Here is a 13,890-nt window from a genome sequence, read left to right on the forward strand (position 1 = left end):
CTTCTTTCGCACCGTATGTAGCCAACCATGATAATTGTAGGTGCGGGGGGAAGGATAACAATCTAAACACAAAAAGCAGTTCTAAAGAAATTAGTTTTCAATCGAGATTATTTCCAAGTGCATAGCTCCAGTTGCTTCCTAATATCGGCAGGAAGAGCATTCCAGACCGTAGCAGAAGCGCACCTGAAAGGGCGCTATGCGGTGACCACCATTCGATGGCCAGCCAAAGGCCGCTGCGAGGATGACGACCGGAGTTGACCACGTGATGGTTTATGCTCCTTGACGAGCGATGAGCAGGGTATTTTTGGGTTCATTTGTGGCAAGCACTTTGTGAGCAACGAGCGTGACCTCATCTCGGACTCACCGCTCCACGAACACCTGCAGGTACTTGCCAAATCGGCTGGAGTTGTTGTTTCTCAGCGTCTTCGCGTTGCCGAATGCCTCCAGCACAGGGATTGCCTCCAGTATCTGCAGTGCGATACAACGTGGCTTTATACAAAGTAGCGCCTAGCGTCTACGTACAACAGAATCTCGTAGATGCGCCTCCGGTTAGACCGGTGGGCTACGTACAGGGCAGCTGTTGCTGCTGCTGCACGCATACCTGCTTTGAGGGGCCCACGTGATCCTGAGGGCAGCTGTTGCTGCTGCTGCTGCCCACATACCTGCTTTGAGGGGCCCACGTGATCCTGAGGGCAGGTACTGTTGCTACTACTGCACGCATACCTGCTTTGAGGGGCCCACGTGATCCTGAAGACAGCTGCTGTTGCTGCTACTGCTGCACGCATACCTGCTTTGAGGGGCCCACGTGATCCTGAGGGCAGGTACTGTTGCTGCTGCTCCTGAACACATACCTGCTTTGAGGGGCCCACGTGCTCCTGAAGACAGCTGCTGTTGCTGCTGCTGCTGCACACATACCTGCTTTGAGGGGCCCACGTGCTCCTGAAGACAGCTGCTGTTGCTGCTGCTGCTGCCCGCATACCTGCTTTGAGGGGCCCACATGTTCCTGAAGACAGCTGCTGTTGCTGCTGCTGCTGAACACATACCTGCTTTGAGGGGCCCACGTGATCCTGAAGACAGCTGCTGTTGCTGCTGCTGCTGTACCCATACCTGCTTTGAGGGGCCCACATGATCCTGAAGACAGCTGTTGCTGCTGCTGCTGCCCGCATACCTGCTTTGAGGGGCCCACGTGATCCTGAAGACAGCTGCTGTTACTGCTGCTGCTGCACGCATACCTGCTTTGAGGGGCCCACGTGTTCCTGAAGACAGCTGCTCTTGCTGCTGCACCCATACCTGCTTTGAGGGGCCCACGTGCTCCTGAGGGCAGCTGCTGTTACTAGGCGTCGCCGAAAGGAACCCGAGAATCAGCTTGGCAGCCTCCGTCTTCCCCGAGCCGCTCTCTCCACTGCACAAGGACAAACAAAAACCTTACTCAGGAGCACTCTCCTGCCCCTTACTCAGGCACTGCTCTCTACGATGCAACCCAGAGACGTCACCCACGGTGGCCAAATGTGAACTACCTCGCCTGGTCTACACAGGAAGATCGTGGGTTCGATCCCGGCACTGACGCCTGCTGTGTATATATTTGGAGTTTTGCGAGTCTCTGCAACGTGGTGGCGTGGATTTTTCTCTGGGTCCTACGGTTTTTTTCCCTCCACATTTCGGATCAACGTGGATTTGCAAGAGCATTTGTCTGCCACTTCATTGGGCCGATAATATAACACTGGTCAACACACTTTTTCTGGCATAAGGTATTCCAACGGTTTTAAGGTAATTTTGGGGTGCTGATTCCAAATCTGGTATCAGTTTTTGTCTATCACATCAGGTTTTTGAGATATCAATTATTGCATTTTAAATAAAAACTGCAGAAGAAAAATATTAAATGTGGATATCTACATAAAATGATAATATAAACACACTATCCTAAAAATACAGCACCATATTTTAACACTAAAGCAGACACTGACTCGCAACAACTTGCAATCATAAGTGACAGAGTTAATTCGGATAAAATCAATGAAAATGGGGTATGCCGATAGCATAAAAATGAGATGTAATAGAGCAAATCTGAGATCAGATTTGGAATCAGCACCCTAAAATTAGTCTAAAACAGCTGCAAAAGTCCAGGCCAGAATTTATTTATTTTTGTTGACCAGTGTAATCGTCACCGGTGTTGGTCGCTGGTTTCGTGCCACGACGCGCTCACCACAGCGCCACCGCTCTCCGCAAAGACAAAGACATACAACACACACGTGCATGAAGACATCAACAAAGATCCAGTGTTATTTGTTATAGCCAGGTCGCTTCTGAGAAAGAGCGATCTAGCTCATTGGACCTTACCTGGTAAAATAAAACATAAAATAAAAAAAATATTCTAAATTTAAATAGATTGATTGCCAGACCTGATGATGACACACTGCTGACGCTGCTCGTTGCTCAGGGCTGACAGGGCCGTGTTGGCAATGGCAAAGATGTGCCTGGAAATGACACGGAAAGTCACGCTGGTCAACAACACTCATCCCGGCGACGTGTAGTCCTCCATCTCTGTGAGGGCAGCGACTATGCTACGCTCATACCGTGATACACTAACACTGTGATACACTAACACTGCTGTACACTACAATATTACTGTGATGCACTAACACTGCTGTACACTAACACTGCTGTACACTACAATATTACTGTGATGCACTAACACTGCTGTACACTAACACCATGATACACTAACACCATGATACACTAACACCATGATACACTAACACTGCTGTACACTAACACCATGATACACTAACACTGTTGTACACTAACACCATGATACACTAACACCATGATACACTAACACTGCTGTTCACTAACACTGCTGTACACTAACACCGTGCCACACTACAATATCACCATGATACACAAACACCGCGTGACACTACACTTATTTAACCTCACACTGAAACACACTAATACTGCACAAACAGTAACAACGCACACGTGTCACACGGACGGTGTACTGCAGTACATTTACATCGCGTCTTAGCACCCCCACCCCGTCCCGTGGGTCCCGTGTGCAGTTGCACCGCCTGCACACTCGATGGCTACACGCACTGGTGACCAGGGCTGCTCCAGAGGCTCATGGAGGCCTGGGACAGAAGGCCACTTAGGGCCCCCCCCCCCTTACGTCACCATTCACAGACCCATTGTGGTGGGGGGGGGTCTTCTTTTGTTTGAGGACTGAGACAAAGTTATCCCTTGCCCCCCCCCTTCCCACCCCACCGTTTATCTCTGCCGGTTATAACACGGTTTCTCGGTTCTGTACAGAGTGGTCCAGATGTCTTGAGACTCCCATTTAATTCTCTAAAACTTAATATATATTTTGAAAGTAAGGTTTATTTAAAACGGACATGGGTATGCAAATGATAAAAAACATGTTATGGGTCAATTAATTGGGGGGGGGGGGAGGGGAGGGGTCACAAGACATCTCTGGACCACCCTGTAGTGTATTTGAGGTTGACTTCGTGGTACAATGCGTTGTTCTCCCAGTCATCAATCGAGTGGTGGGGTGGGTGTCTTGGCTCACGGTGGATTTTCGGAGATCTCAGATCCCCGGTACATGGCAATCGTGTCCGGCCCGTAGATGTCCGTGGCACTGTAGGGATTCAATGAGAGGAGGATGCTCCCAATGTACGTCTGCGATATAACAAAACACAGGGGGGCTGGCATTAGAGTTGGTGACGACTGTACTCTTAAACATGAGCAAGAAGATACGCAGTGAAACCGGTGTGACTTCTGCACCGTTTGCAATTCATGAATGAGTGATGAAGGCAGTCTTGTTCTCGCAATCGTTCCGAGTCATCCCCAAGGACTCCATTTTACAGGTGTAGTGAGTTCTCAGTGAGTCAGACGACGTAGTTGAGGCACACTCTTTTATTTAACCAAAAGGCGGTAACAATACTTGAAGGGGTAACGGCCCCTTCACCCGTACTCAATGGGAAACACCCCTAGCACTATTCCTTGACTGTCCTATTCCCAGTCCTCCGCTACGAGTGCTAGGGGAGGCTATCTGATCCGGCCCTGGGGGTCTAACTTTTTGTGACGCCATGTGACGATGGGGGGGGGGGGTAAAAAATCGTCCAAAATCGCGTGACGTCATTTATGGACGGACCCTAAGCTGCGTTTGCATCAGACACCACACTCTGAGCGCCACTGTGATAAAGGGAACTCCAGCCGTGGACCTGCCCTTGCGCACAGATAACTTTTGAGATGAACAAATGATGCCTTATGGACATCTGTAAAAAAAAAACCCTTTATAGCTCCTCGGATTCCCCCAGTATAAATAAATATTCTGATGACACACAAAGAGGTCACACGTGCAGTACGTGCACATTCCAGATAAGGGTGATTCTTGAGATACATGTGCGTGATAAAAGTGAAAAATTACAGACACAGTAGTCCCTGGGTTAACACTGACATCGGTTAACAGTTTTTATTACACGCTTTCTATTAACTCACTGTCTGTTGTCGTCACCGTATCCTCAAATCTTGTAACTCAATTTTAACCCACTTACCAATGTGGTATCGACTGCAAACTTGGTATACTTATGTCATACTGATGACAATACTATATTATATCATTAAAACTTAAAAATATATATTTTAACATTTTTACACGCTTTCTATTAACTAACTCTGTTGTTGTCATATCCTCAAATCTTGTAACTCAATTTTAACCCACTTCCCAATGTGGTATCGACTGCAAACTTGGTATACTTACGTCATACTGATGACAATACTATATTCTATCATTAAAAATACATATTATTAAACATTATTTTTTATGTTATGTTTCGGCTTGAGTCTCATTGTCCACGCTCAACTGACGTTGGCTGTAAATGACCACGGCCCCTTACGCTATGGCAAGCTTTGCGGCCACTTCCTGCAGTCGTGGAGTTCTCTCATTACGAGTAGGGTACATTTCATTAAAGCGTGTTTTTAAAAAAAGTATTTTTAAATATGACTTATTTCGGTTAACGTTTAGATTGTGACGAACGGTACCGCCGTGTTTTCGTTGTGCACGCGGTGGCGCCAAGATCAGCCAATCGGAGCGATCGTAAGCGGCGCAGAGGCGTGGCCTCAACCAATCAGCGACGTGCATGTGTGAGCCGTTTCAACCTCGACTGCCTTGGTTTCCATTGTGTATTTCTGTTTTGGCAGTGTTAATAAACTTATAAGTGAATTAATAGCGGTTGCCCCCCTTAAAGTTAATTCGCAAAAGGAAAAAGAGGCGGTAGGGAAGTAATTCGCCACAGAACAAAGCTGGAAATTTTGATCAGCATGAAAAAATTAACCCGTAAAAACAAAGTTTTTCACTATAAATCATTTATATGCGTGGCGGCTAGAGTCCTCTCGTCCTCTGGCTTGAGATGGCTGCCACCTATGGGTCAGATGATTGCCTGTCACCATTAAGCAATTGGTAATTAAATATAATTTTTTGTTTCCTAAAAAGTGTAAAATTTTGGAAAAAAAATTTTCACGAAAATAAATTGTCACGCACAACGAGTCTGTGTGCAAAATGTCAGCTCGATTGGATCACGGGAAGTGGGTTAAAAAACGACCGAAAGATTTGCACGGTCGTAAGCGCGCAAGCAAGCAAGCAAGTGAACTTAATATAAAGGATTTAAAAAGGGGTGCAAATCAGTGCCCATATTCGATGAACTGTTACTCCGGTGAACAGTAGTGTTCATGGAACGGATCAAACACGTTAACAGTCTTAATCTTAAAGCCGTGCCCGCTGCGATGTTCCTAGGGTGCTCTAGTCGCCTTGACAATGTCCGTGCAGCATTTGAAAAGGTCGCACGACTCACGTAAATGTTCATAATAAACGTTTATTATGAATAATATTGGTCGCGAAAGCCTCGCGTGTTAAACTCACGTAAATGTGTCCGCGTTCGTATCTCTTCTGCAGATTCATCAGCACGACGTCTTCGTGCAGTTCTCTGGGGAGCGAATTCACTCCCACGGGAACATGGGGGGGACAAAATCAGGACCAGTGTGTCAATTCTAGATTTGAAGCTTTCGTGACTGCAAGGATTCATATTCTGAGGTTTTTTCGGTGAAGACGGACGCTTGTGTTGCCTCCGAAACGTCGTGATTTTTATTTTACTTTTATTAATTTACATTTTTTACCTACGTGACTTTACCGAAAAAACCCTAAGAATAGGACCAGTGTGTGTTGAACTTCTTTCACGCCGTACGTAGCCAGCCTTGCTAATCGGAGGTGCGGGGTAGGGACAACAAACTAAACACGCAGAAGACGGCTCTAAAGAAAAGAGTTTGTCAATGTAGATGATTATTTAAAAATGCATCGCTCCAGTGGCGTCCTGATATCGTAAGGAAGAGCGTTCCAGACGGCCGCAGAAGTGTCTCTCCAACAGTGACTGGTGCGCCACCATGGAAATGTGGAACTATACCACCACTTAAATGTTGATTTAAATAAGAATATATATATACCACCACTCAAGAGCCGGCCCAGCCACTAAGCGACCGTTGAAATTGCAAAGGGCCCCGTGGCCAGCAGAGGGCCCCCTAGAGTCACTGCTAGCTCGTGGGTGAAAACAATCATACATCAAAGGGGCCTCCAACCAAATTTTGCTTAGGGCCCCCAAAGGTCTAGAGCCGGTTCTGCCACCACTTGTTGAGGATCAGCAGCGCGAGAAACTCGCTTCCAAATGCCGCCCCAACGCGACTGAGAAGAGCCAATATCACTGCTAATGGTGGTTGGTGGCTGTGATGGTGGTCGTGGTGATGGTGGTGGGTGGATATGGTGGTGGGTGGTTGTGATGGTGGCGGCGATGATGGTCGTCGTGGTGATGATGGTGGTGAGTGGATGTGATGGCGGTCGTGGTGGTGATGATGATGGTGGTGGGTGGCTGTGGTGGTGGTCGTGGTGATGGTGGTGGGTGGATGTGGTGGTGGTGGTGGGTGGATGTGGTGGTGGTGATGGTGGTGGGTGGATGTGGTGGTGGTGATGGGTGGTTGTGATGATGGCGGTGATGATGGTCGTGGTGATGATGATGGTGTTGGGTGGCTGTGATGGTGGTCGTGGTGATGGTGGTCGGGGTGATGATGGTGGTGGGTGTCTGTGATGGTGGCTGTGATGATGGTCGTGGTGGGTGGTGGTGGTGATGGGTGGTTGTGATGATGGTCGTGGTGATGATGATAGTTGGTGGCCGTGATGGTGGTTGGTAGTGGCAGCTGTTCACCTAAGGACGGTCATGTCGGGGACTCCGTCCTCCCCGAGCTCCACCCAGTCCCTGCTCCACCACTGCAGCTGCTCGTGCTTCTGCTCATGGGGGACACGTGGCCGCACGCAACCGATGAGGTGACGTCACTGCTCCCACACTAAAGCTCACCTGTAAGTGATGGTATCGGGGGGGGGGGGGGGGACTTGCTACTTTTTGGGATTGTGTGAGTTGAGGGTTTCATCTTCTTGGTTCTTTCGGTAAAGTCACGTAGAAGGGAAGTAATAAAATAATAAAAATAAAACATAAAATAATTCTCACGACGTTTCGGCCACAACGCAAGCAGCCGTCCTCAGGTGAAGACCAGGTCTGTTGGGGAGACAGCGTCTGAAATGAGTTGAGGGTTGGAATTGGTATTTTACCTGAATGCTGCTCGGCTTGGAGTATGGATTAATAGCGTAAGACACTGCCACTGAAGTATACATCAGATCTCACCATAATCTTAATTTATTGTACCCTACATAGTAAGGACAGTATTAATCATATGCTGTGAGCACAAAGAAAGTGCAGTGGCATGAAGCTAAATTCCTCCTGAGGCTAAGATTAGTCGGATGTGGCGTGGCAAATATAATAATTCCCGGAACAGTTTTTTGGACTGTTGCGACTGAAATGAATCACTGGGTAGAAGAGTGCCTTTTGATTTGAACAGACATACAGAGGGTGGAATAAATATTCCGCACTGACACGCGCTTTGTATTATTTGGCTGCCATAAATTTCCCCATGATAAGCCACTTCGTTGAGCTATAATCACGTGTGGCCAGGTCGCTACTAAAGTGGGTTTTACCTGGTAAAATAAAAAAATGGTTAATTCATCTTCTTGGTTCTTTCGGTAAAGTCACGTAGAATGGAAATAATAAAATAATAATAAAACATAATAAAATAATTCTCACGACGTTTCGGCCACAACGCAAGCAGCCGTCCTCAGGTGAAGAACAGGTCTGTCGAGAAGACAGAGTCTGAATGACAACCCCAGGCTTGGAGCGTCTTTTTTAAGCAGCTGGGTTGGAGGGGGGTAGAGCGCCTTGACAAAATAATTTGCATATCAAGAGGAATTTAGCATATTTTTTGTGAAATGCAGATATGCGATTAGTACTACTTGTGAAATGCGTAGGAGGTTTGGTGAGGGGTTTAAAGACATTATGCCCGTGTATTATGCAGGATTAGCAGCATCAAAGGGAGGGGGTATATTTGCACTCCTATCGTGTTTTTGTATTGTTGTAACTTTCTGACTCGCCTCTACTGGACATCTGTGACAAAGAGCTTTATAGCGCATCAGATTCCTCCAGTATGAATAGACATTCTGATACTCCTTCTTGGTTCTTTCGGTAAAGTCACGTAGAAGGGAAATAATAAAATAATAAAAATACAACATAATAAAATAATTTGCATATGCAAATTCCTTTGTCAATGCTCTCTTCCCCCTCCAACCCAGCTTAAATATACGCTGCCAAGCCTGGTGGTGTTCATTCAGACACTGTCTTTCCGTCAGACCTATTCTTCACCTGAGGACGGCTGCTTCCGTTGTGGCCGAAACGTCGTGAGAATTATTTTCTTATGTTTTATTTTTTATTATTTTATTATTTCCCTTCTACGTCGCTTTAACGAAAGAACCAAGAAGATGAATCCCTGCAGTCACGAAAGCTTTAAATCGAAATTTATATTCTGATACTATTCACCATTTAATTCCGGTGACCGTGATATGCCTTGGACGGTGAACAGGGGCAGCGTATTCCCGACTTGACGACTCTCCGGTGACGCCTCTTATAACGATATTTGCTTTCATTAACCACGTTCACCTTCCCAGGGTCTTTTAAATCACCCGTTTAAAATTCGCAGCGCCGATTTAAATCTCAACGGCAATTTAATCGCTCATCTTCATTATCGCTTTCTCTTAGTTCTGTGTTATAATTTTACTTTTTCAGAAAAGCCACACTGCGCCATATGACTCTTTTCAAGAGGGTCCTGTATTTGGATGTTTTTAAAATTTCATTCTAAGATGTTTTCAGCCAATTAAGAAGTTTTTACACAAGTGGGAAGAAACATGCATGAAGAGGCTGCTGTTGCTGCGGGGCTATGTTGTCAGCAAGGCCAGTGCTGCAAAATATATTGTTGTACTCTACCGTGCTCCCTGCCTTCACCAACCTGCACTGACCAGCGCGGTGAAGTAAGCTCAAATAACCCCCACGAACGCGTGGCATTGAGGAGGCCCTCATCCATCAGTGGATTGACAAAAGGAGGCTGTACGTGTACATGCATATTACAGCCGAAAGCATTTTTCTCTCTCCGAACATTCCCATGAAAACCCACACCTGCATTGTTGGACCTTCATCATCCATGTCCCATAGGTCTCCACTGTGATCAGAAGCGGCAGCTCCCAGTGCCTTGTCTGTGTCCCCAAAGAGGCTCCACTGGGCCATTTGTGCCGCTGTCTGGGCGGACAGCGCAGCCTCCCTGGGTCGGCCGGGGCGAGCCGTCCCCATCTCCTGCACGGCGGGCGTGAAGGCCCAGTGGAGAGACCGAACGCTTTGGCTGTCCCACGTGTGATCCTCATGAAAAACCTGCTGCACTCTCGGGAAGACGATCGCGAACTTGCCATCCCTGCAGCTGCCCGCTGGCTTTGTGTCTTCCTCGCTTGCGCTGCCCGAGCTCTGGCTGCTGCCGTCCTCCTCCTCCTTGTTGGAGGCCTCGCCACCTCCAGGAAGCAGGACCTTCACCGCGGCCGCCTTGCCCTCCGCCCTCTTGCCACTTTTCTTCGAGCTCTTCGTGTCGTTGGCGAACCCGTGCGCCTGAGTGTCAGTTGTTCTCACCTTCCTGTACTCTTTGCTTTTGCTTCCGAGCCTGAAGCCCCCCATCAGGAACTCCTGGGAGGAGGATGAGGACGAGCTCTCCTCGAGTTTGGTGAAGCGGCCGTTGGTTCCCTTCGACAGCGACAAGAAGTTGTCGTTCTGTGCCAAGCTTCTCTTTGACAGCTGCCGGCTCAGTTGCTTCTTCCGGAGGGTCTTCAACAGCCAGCTGGACGTGCCCACAGCCCGAGTGATTCTTGCCACACCTTCCTTCCTGCTCGCCCCCTTGGTCATCTTCTTCTGGATCCAGCCTTGAAGCTGGCCGATCATCCCCGGCTTCTTCGTGTCCCCGCCAGCAGGTGTGCCGGGTGACTGACCAGGGGCCGATCGCAACTTACCCACCAGCACTTCCATCCTCGCTTTCCGAGCCATTGCGCCAAACCTACCCACGCATTTCTTTCCTTCTCGTACCATAACCTCATTATTTTCTGCAGCCGTGGCCCCGCGGCTATCGCCATCGCCATCGCCATCTGTGTCCTTTGTGGCTGGTCTGTCAGGGGACTTGCCCACCTCTGGGGCCCTTGGGGTATTCTTTAGTCCCAGCATGAGATTGCTTGCTTTCATCACACTGAGCTTGGGATTTGCTGCTGGTGCCGGTCTGGAGTCCGGCTGTTGCGTGTTCACCACTTCATCCTTTGAATCTTTTTCATTCTTTAAATCTCCTTTTAACTCTCCTTCATTCTTTGACTCTCCTTTATTCTTCAGATCCTTTGCAGTTGAGCCATCCGACGGCTCCACGTCAGAAGCACCGGCTTGGGGCTGTTTCCTTGTACTCTCGTTTTGCTTGTTCATTCCAAGTAGGACTTTGGTCGTTTTGTGCAGGGCCTTGCGATTTCTCGAGTTCAATGCAACTTTTGTCGCGACGTGCTCTTCCACCTGAGCTTCGTCTTGCCGCTTTTCGGGCACCGTCGGCACTTCTGCCGGGGAGCCCGTTGCAGTCTGCACCGCAGCGCCACCTCTCACGCCCAGCATCACCCTGGACGTCTTTCTTAAGAGCGTAGCGTTGCCTGCGGGCGCCGCCGTCGGAGCCGACGCCGATTTACCACCGCCGCCCTCCCTCGCATCACTCCCGACCGCACCTTTCGATTGCTCGTCTTTCCCCTGCGGTTTGAGGGCCGCCCCTTGGACCGTATTCTCCTTTTTCAGACCGGCCATCAGCATCGTAGCGTTTCGGAGGGTGCCGCTGCCGATTCGGTACGCATTCTTCATCCTGGCATCCCTCTTGTCGCCGCCGCCGCGTTTGTTTCCATCGGAGGAGCGGTCGGCGGCCTTCGTGCCCTGCGCGGGAAGCGGAGCATCCTTTTTCACGCGTGCCACCATCATGGTTGTGTGCCGTATCTTGGCCTTGGTGCGTGGACTTGGACGCGGAACTAGGCCCCTTTTGGGCCCAGCGTCCACCCCGTCGCAGGTTTGACCCGATCCTGGCGACTCTTTTGTTTTCATTGACCTTCGCTCTTGGGTTTCTCTCTCTCGTTGGCTGGCCTTGGAGGGCCTTTTAGCTACTACGGCGACTCGCTGGCTGCCTTCCCGTTTTGCTGTGGACTTTTGCGCTTCATTCTCCTCACCCTGGCTTTTGGCGGCGTCTTGCTGCGCCAGCTGCGAACTCCTCATCGCCTCCTTCCTGAGCCCGGCCGCGAGCCGCGACGCATTGTGCAGGGCGGCCGCTTTAGGAAGGGGCCTCTTTTGCCTGAGGCTCACTTTTCTCGCCGGAATAGCTGGCGCCGATGTCGCCGCTTCGCTCTTAGTTTTATATCCAGCCAGCATAGTCGTAGCGGTTTTGAGCGCTCTTGCTCCAGCTTTACCTTGCTGAGGCCGCACGCTCGCTCGCCCTTTGTCGACCCTTTCCACTCCGCTCGGTTTCGGAGAAGTCTTGGGCAAGTCGCCCTCCTTCTCGGCTGCGCTCTGTGGCAGAACTGCCTTTGGCGCCTCCTTCGCCTCCATTGTCAGCTCTGTTGGTGCGTCCCCCTCGCCGTCGCTGCTGTCCGACTCCTCGCTATCGCTGTCCGAGTTGCTGGGCTCAGCGTCGTCACTGCTGTGTCCGTTGCTGCTACTGCTGTTGCTGCCGTCGTTGGCTTTCTGTTCCGAGTTCTGCTCTTCGTTCAGAGGTGGAGTCAGAGGAGCGTCCGCTTTGGGACACACGGCTTCCTTGAGTGAAACATTTCCCTTGCTTTTTTGTGAAGCCTTGTTCGGTTTCGCGGAATCGTCGGCGGGACACGGCGGTGTGGTGATGACACGATCGTTCGTCTCCTCATCCAGGCTTTCCTCGCTGCTGCTGCTGTCTGCACTCTCCTCTGAGTTGCTACTCTCTGTGGTTTCATCCTGGGAGCTTTCCGTGTCAGATTTGACCTTCTTCGGCACCTCACCTCCCGATGCTGACATGCTTGCTTAATATTTACTTTCCTTTAAAACCTAAAAAAAAATTTTTTTTAGCTTACTCAGCGACCGAAGTGGAATGTCTTCCTCTTTCTTCATTCAATTTTGCACAAACGCAAGAGAACGTGTCTTCATTGAAGCGTCATTCACATTTTAAATGTTTGAAAAAAGTTTTTGCTGTCCTTGAATGCTTAGAGTTAATGCCTCGTTTGTGCTCTCAGCTTCAGCGATGTCCACGACACCAGGCAGCCACAGAATGGCACAAGCAGCGTCACTCATGGACAAATAATTAGTGCCATTCGATGCCCGGAGGATATGCGATAGCCTCATTTGTGAGCACAATTAAAAATCGTAAAGCCACACCACAGGCCAGCTCTGCTTACAATTCCAGTAATAATTGCCCCCCGCCCCTGCCCCCCCCAATAGGCATGTGCCTCGTGTTAAGCGGCACATTTGTCAGTCAACCACTGTGAATTATGACAATGCCAGGAGGCACTGCAGTTTATATATATAATAAATAAAGAGCGGTGCTGCAATGCCGAGGGTGGTTGGGCGGGCGTATGGGTGGGCTCGACAGTGAGGGTCACGAATATTAACATCAGTCGATCTTTTCGGGGGCTCTTGTATAATGCAGGAGTCATGGCAGTCTGTTGCACAGCCTGAATTATTGAGCAAAGCTGGGTTATGCTTCGACTGAAAGATAGCTGAAAACCATGGCAAATATATATGTACGTGTTCAGAGCGGCGAATGACTCGTTGCATAACCGTAGCGATGTAATGTACGCAAACTGTTTCGTATGCGTGTGTGCATAATATATATAAAGTGAACCCAAGTGCTTCGTACAGGTGTGTGCATGTGTAACAAAATATGGCCATCCGTCAGACTCTCCTCCTTTGTGTTTGTACTGGTTGGCTCAACGAAGGCGGCCTTTATCGGAGTAAATATTACATGAACCGACTTGTCAACGCTTCGTCCCGCTCCCAGCCAGAGTACCCACAGACTCCCAGCCACTGTGCACGCACACGGTATACGAGACTCCCGACTGGTATACCCACACGGATGCTCTTGCCCAGAGGATAGTAATGCAGGTTGCGTTTCTGTTGTGAAAATTCTCCATGGTGCTTGTGAGCGACTCAAAAACACAACGCGTATTTCAGCGAGCGAATACAAATATCAGTGGTATTGTCCACGTAAGGCCAATTCGGAGGGGTGGCAGCAGGAGGTTCTCAGGTCAGCAATTCTCCTCTCATCGATTTGTTCTTATAATTTGTAATTCAATCTTTGCAAAAAAAAATCATCATCAGCTTTGGTCAATCCACTAAAGAATGAAAGCCTCTACAAGCCGTTCGACCATCTCTCACGACCGTGCGATGTAACAATGCACCT

The 13,890-nt window shown here is 49.0% G+C and overlaps 1 protein-coding gene across 1 annotated transcript in view; it reads right to left on the reverse strand.

Annotated features, from left to right (window-relative positions):
- The window catches only part of MYO15B (myosin XVB), a 92,268-nt gene extending 82,286 nt beyond the window's left edge, over positions 1-9,982 (reverse strand). The window contains exons 1-7 of the mRNA XM_061560704.1: positions 9,597-9,982; positions 7,248-7,327; positions 5,918-5,981; positions 3,566-3,675; positions 2,400-2,474; positions 1,291-1,402; positions 365-468 (exon numbers count right to left, since the gene is read on the reverse strand). Of these exons, the coding sequence (XP_061416688.1) occupies positions 365-468; positions 1,291-1,402; positions 2,400-2,474; positions 3,566-3,675; positions 5,918-5,981; positions 7,248-7,327; positions 9,597-9,767 (716 nt within the window). The 5' untranslated portion in view covers positions 9,768-9,982. The remainder of the gene's footprint in view (positions 1-364; positions 469-1,290; positions 1,403-2,399; positions 2,475-3,565; positions 3,676-5,917; positions 5,982-7,247; positions 7,328-9,596) is intronic.
- Between the last annotated feature and the right edge of the window lie 3,908 nt (positions 9,983-13,890).

This window comes from Lethenteron reissneri, chromosome 3, assembly GCF_015708825.2.
Source record: "Lethenteron reissneri isolate LAM-NWPU_2019-01 chromosome 3, ASM1570882v1, whole genome shotgun sequence".
In the NCBI taxonomy this organism is placed as follows: domain Eukaryota; kingdom Metazoa; phylum Chordata; class Hyperoartia; order Petromyzontiformes; family Petromyzontidae; genus Lethenteron; species Lethenteron reissneri.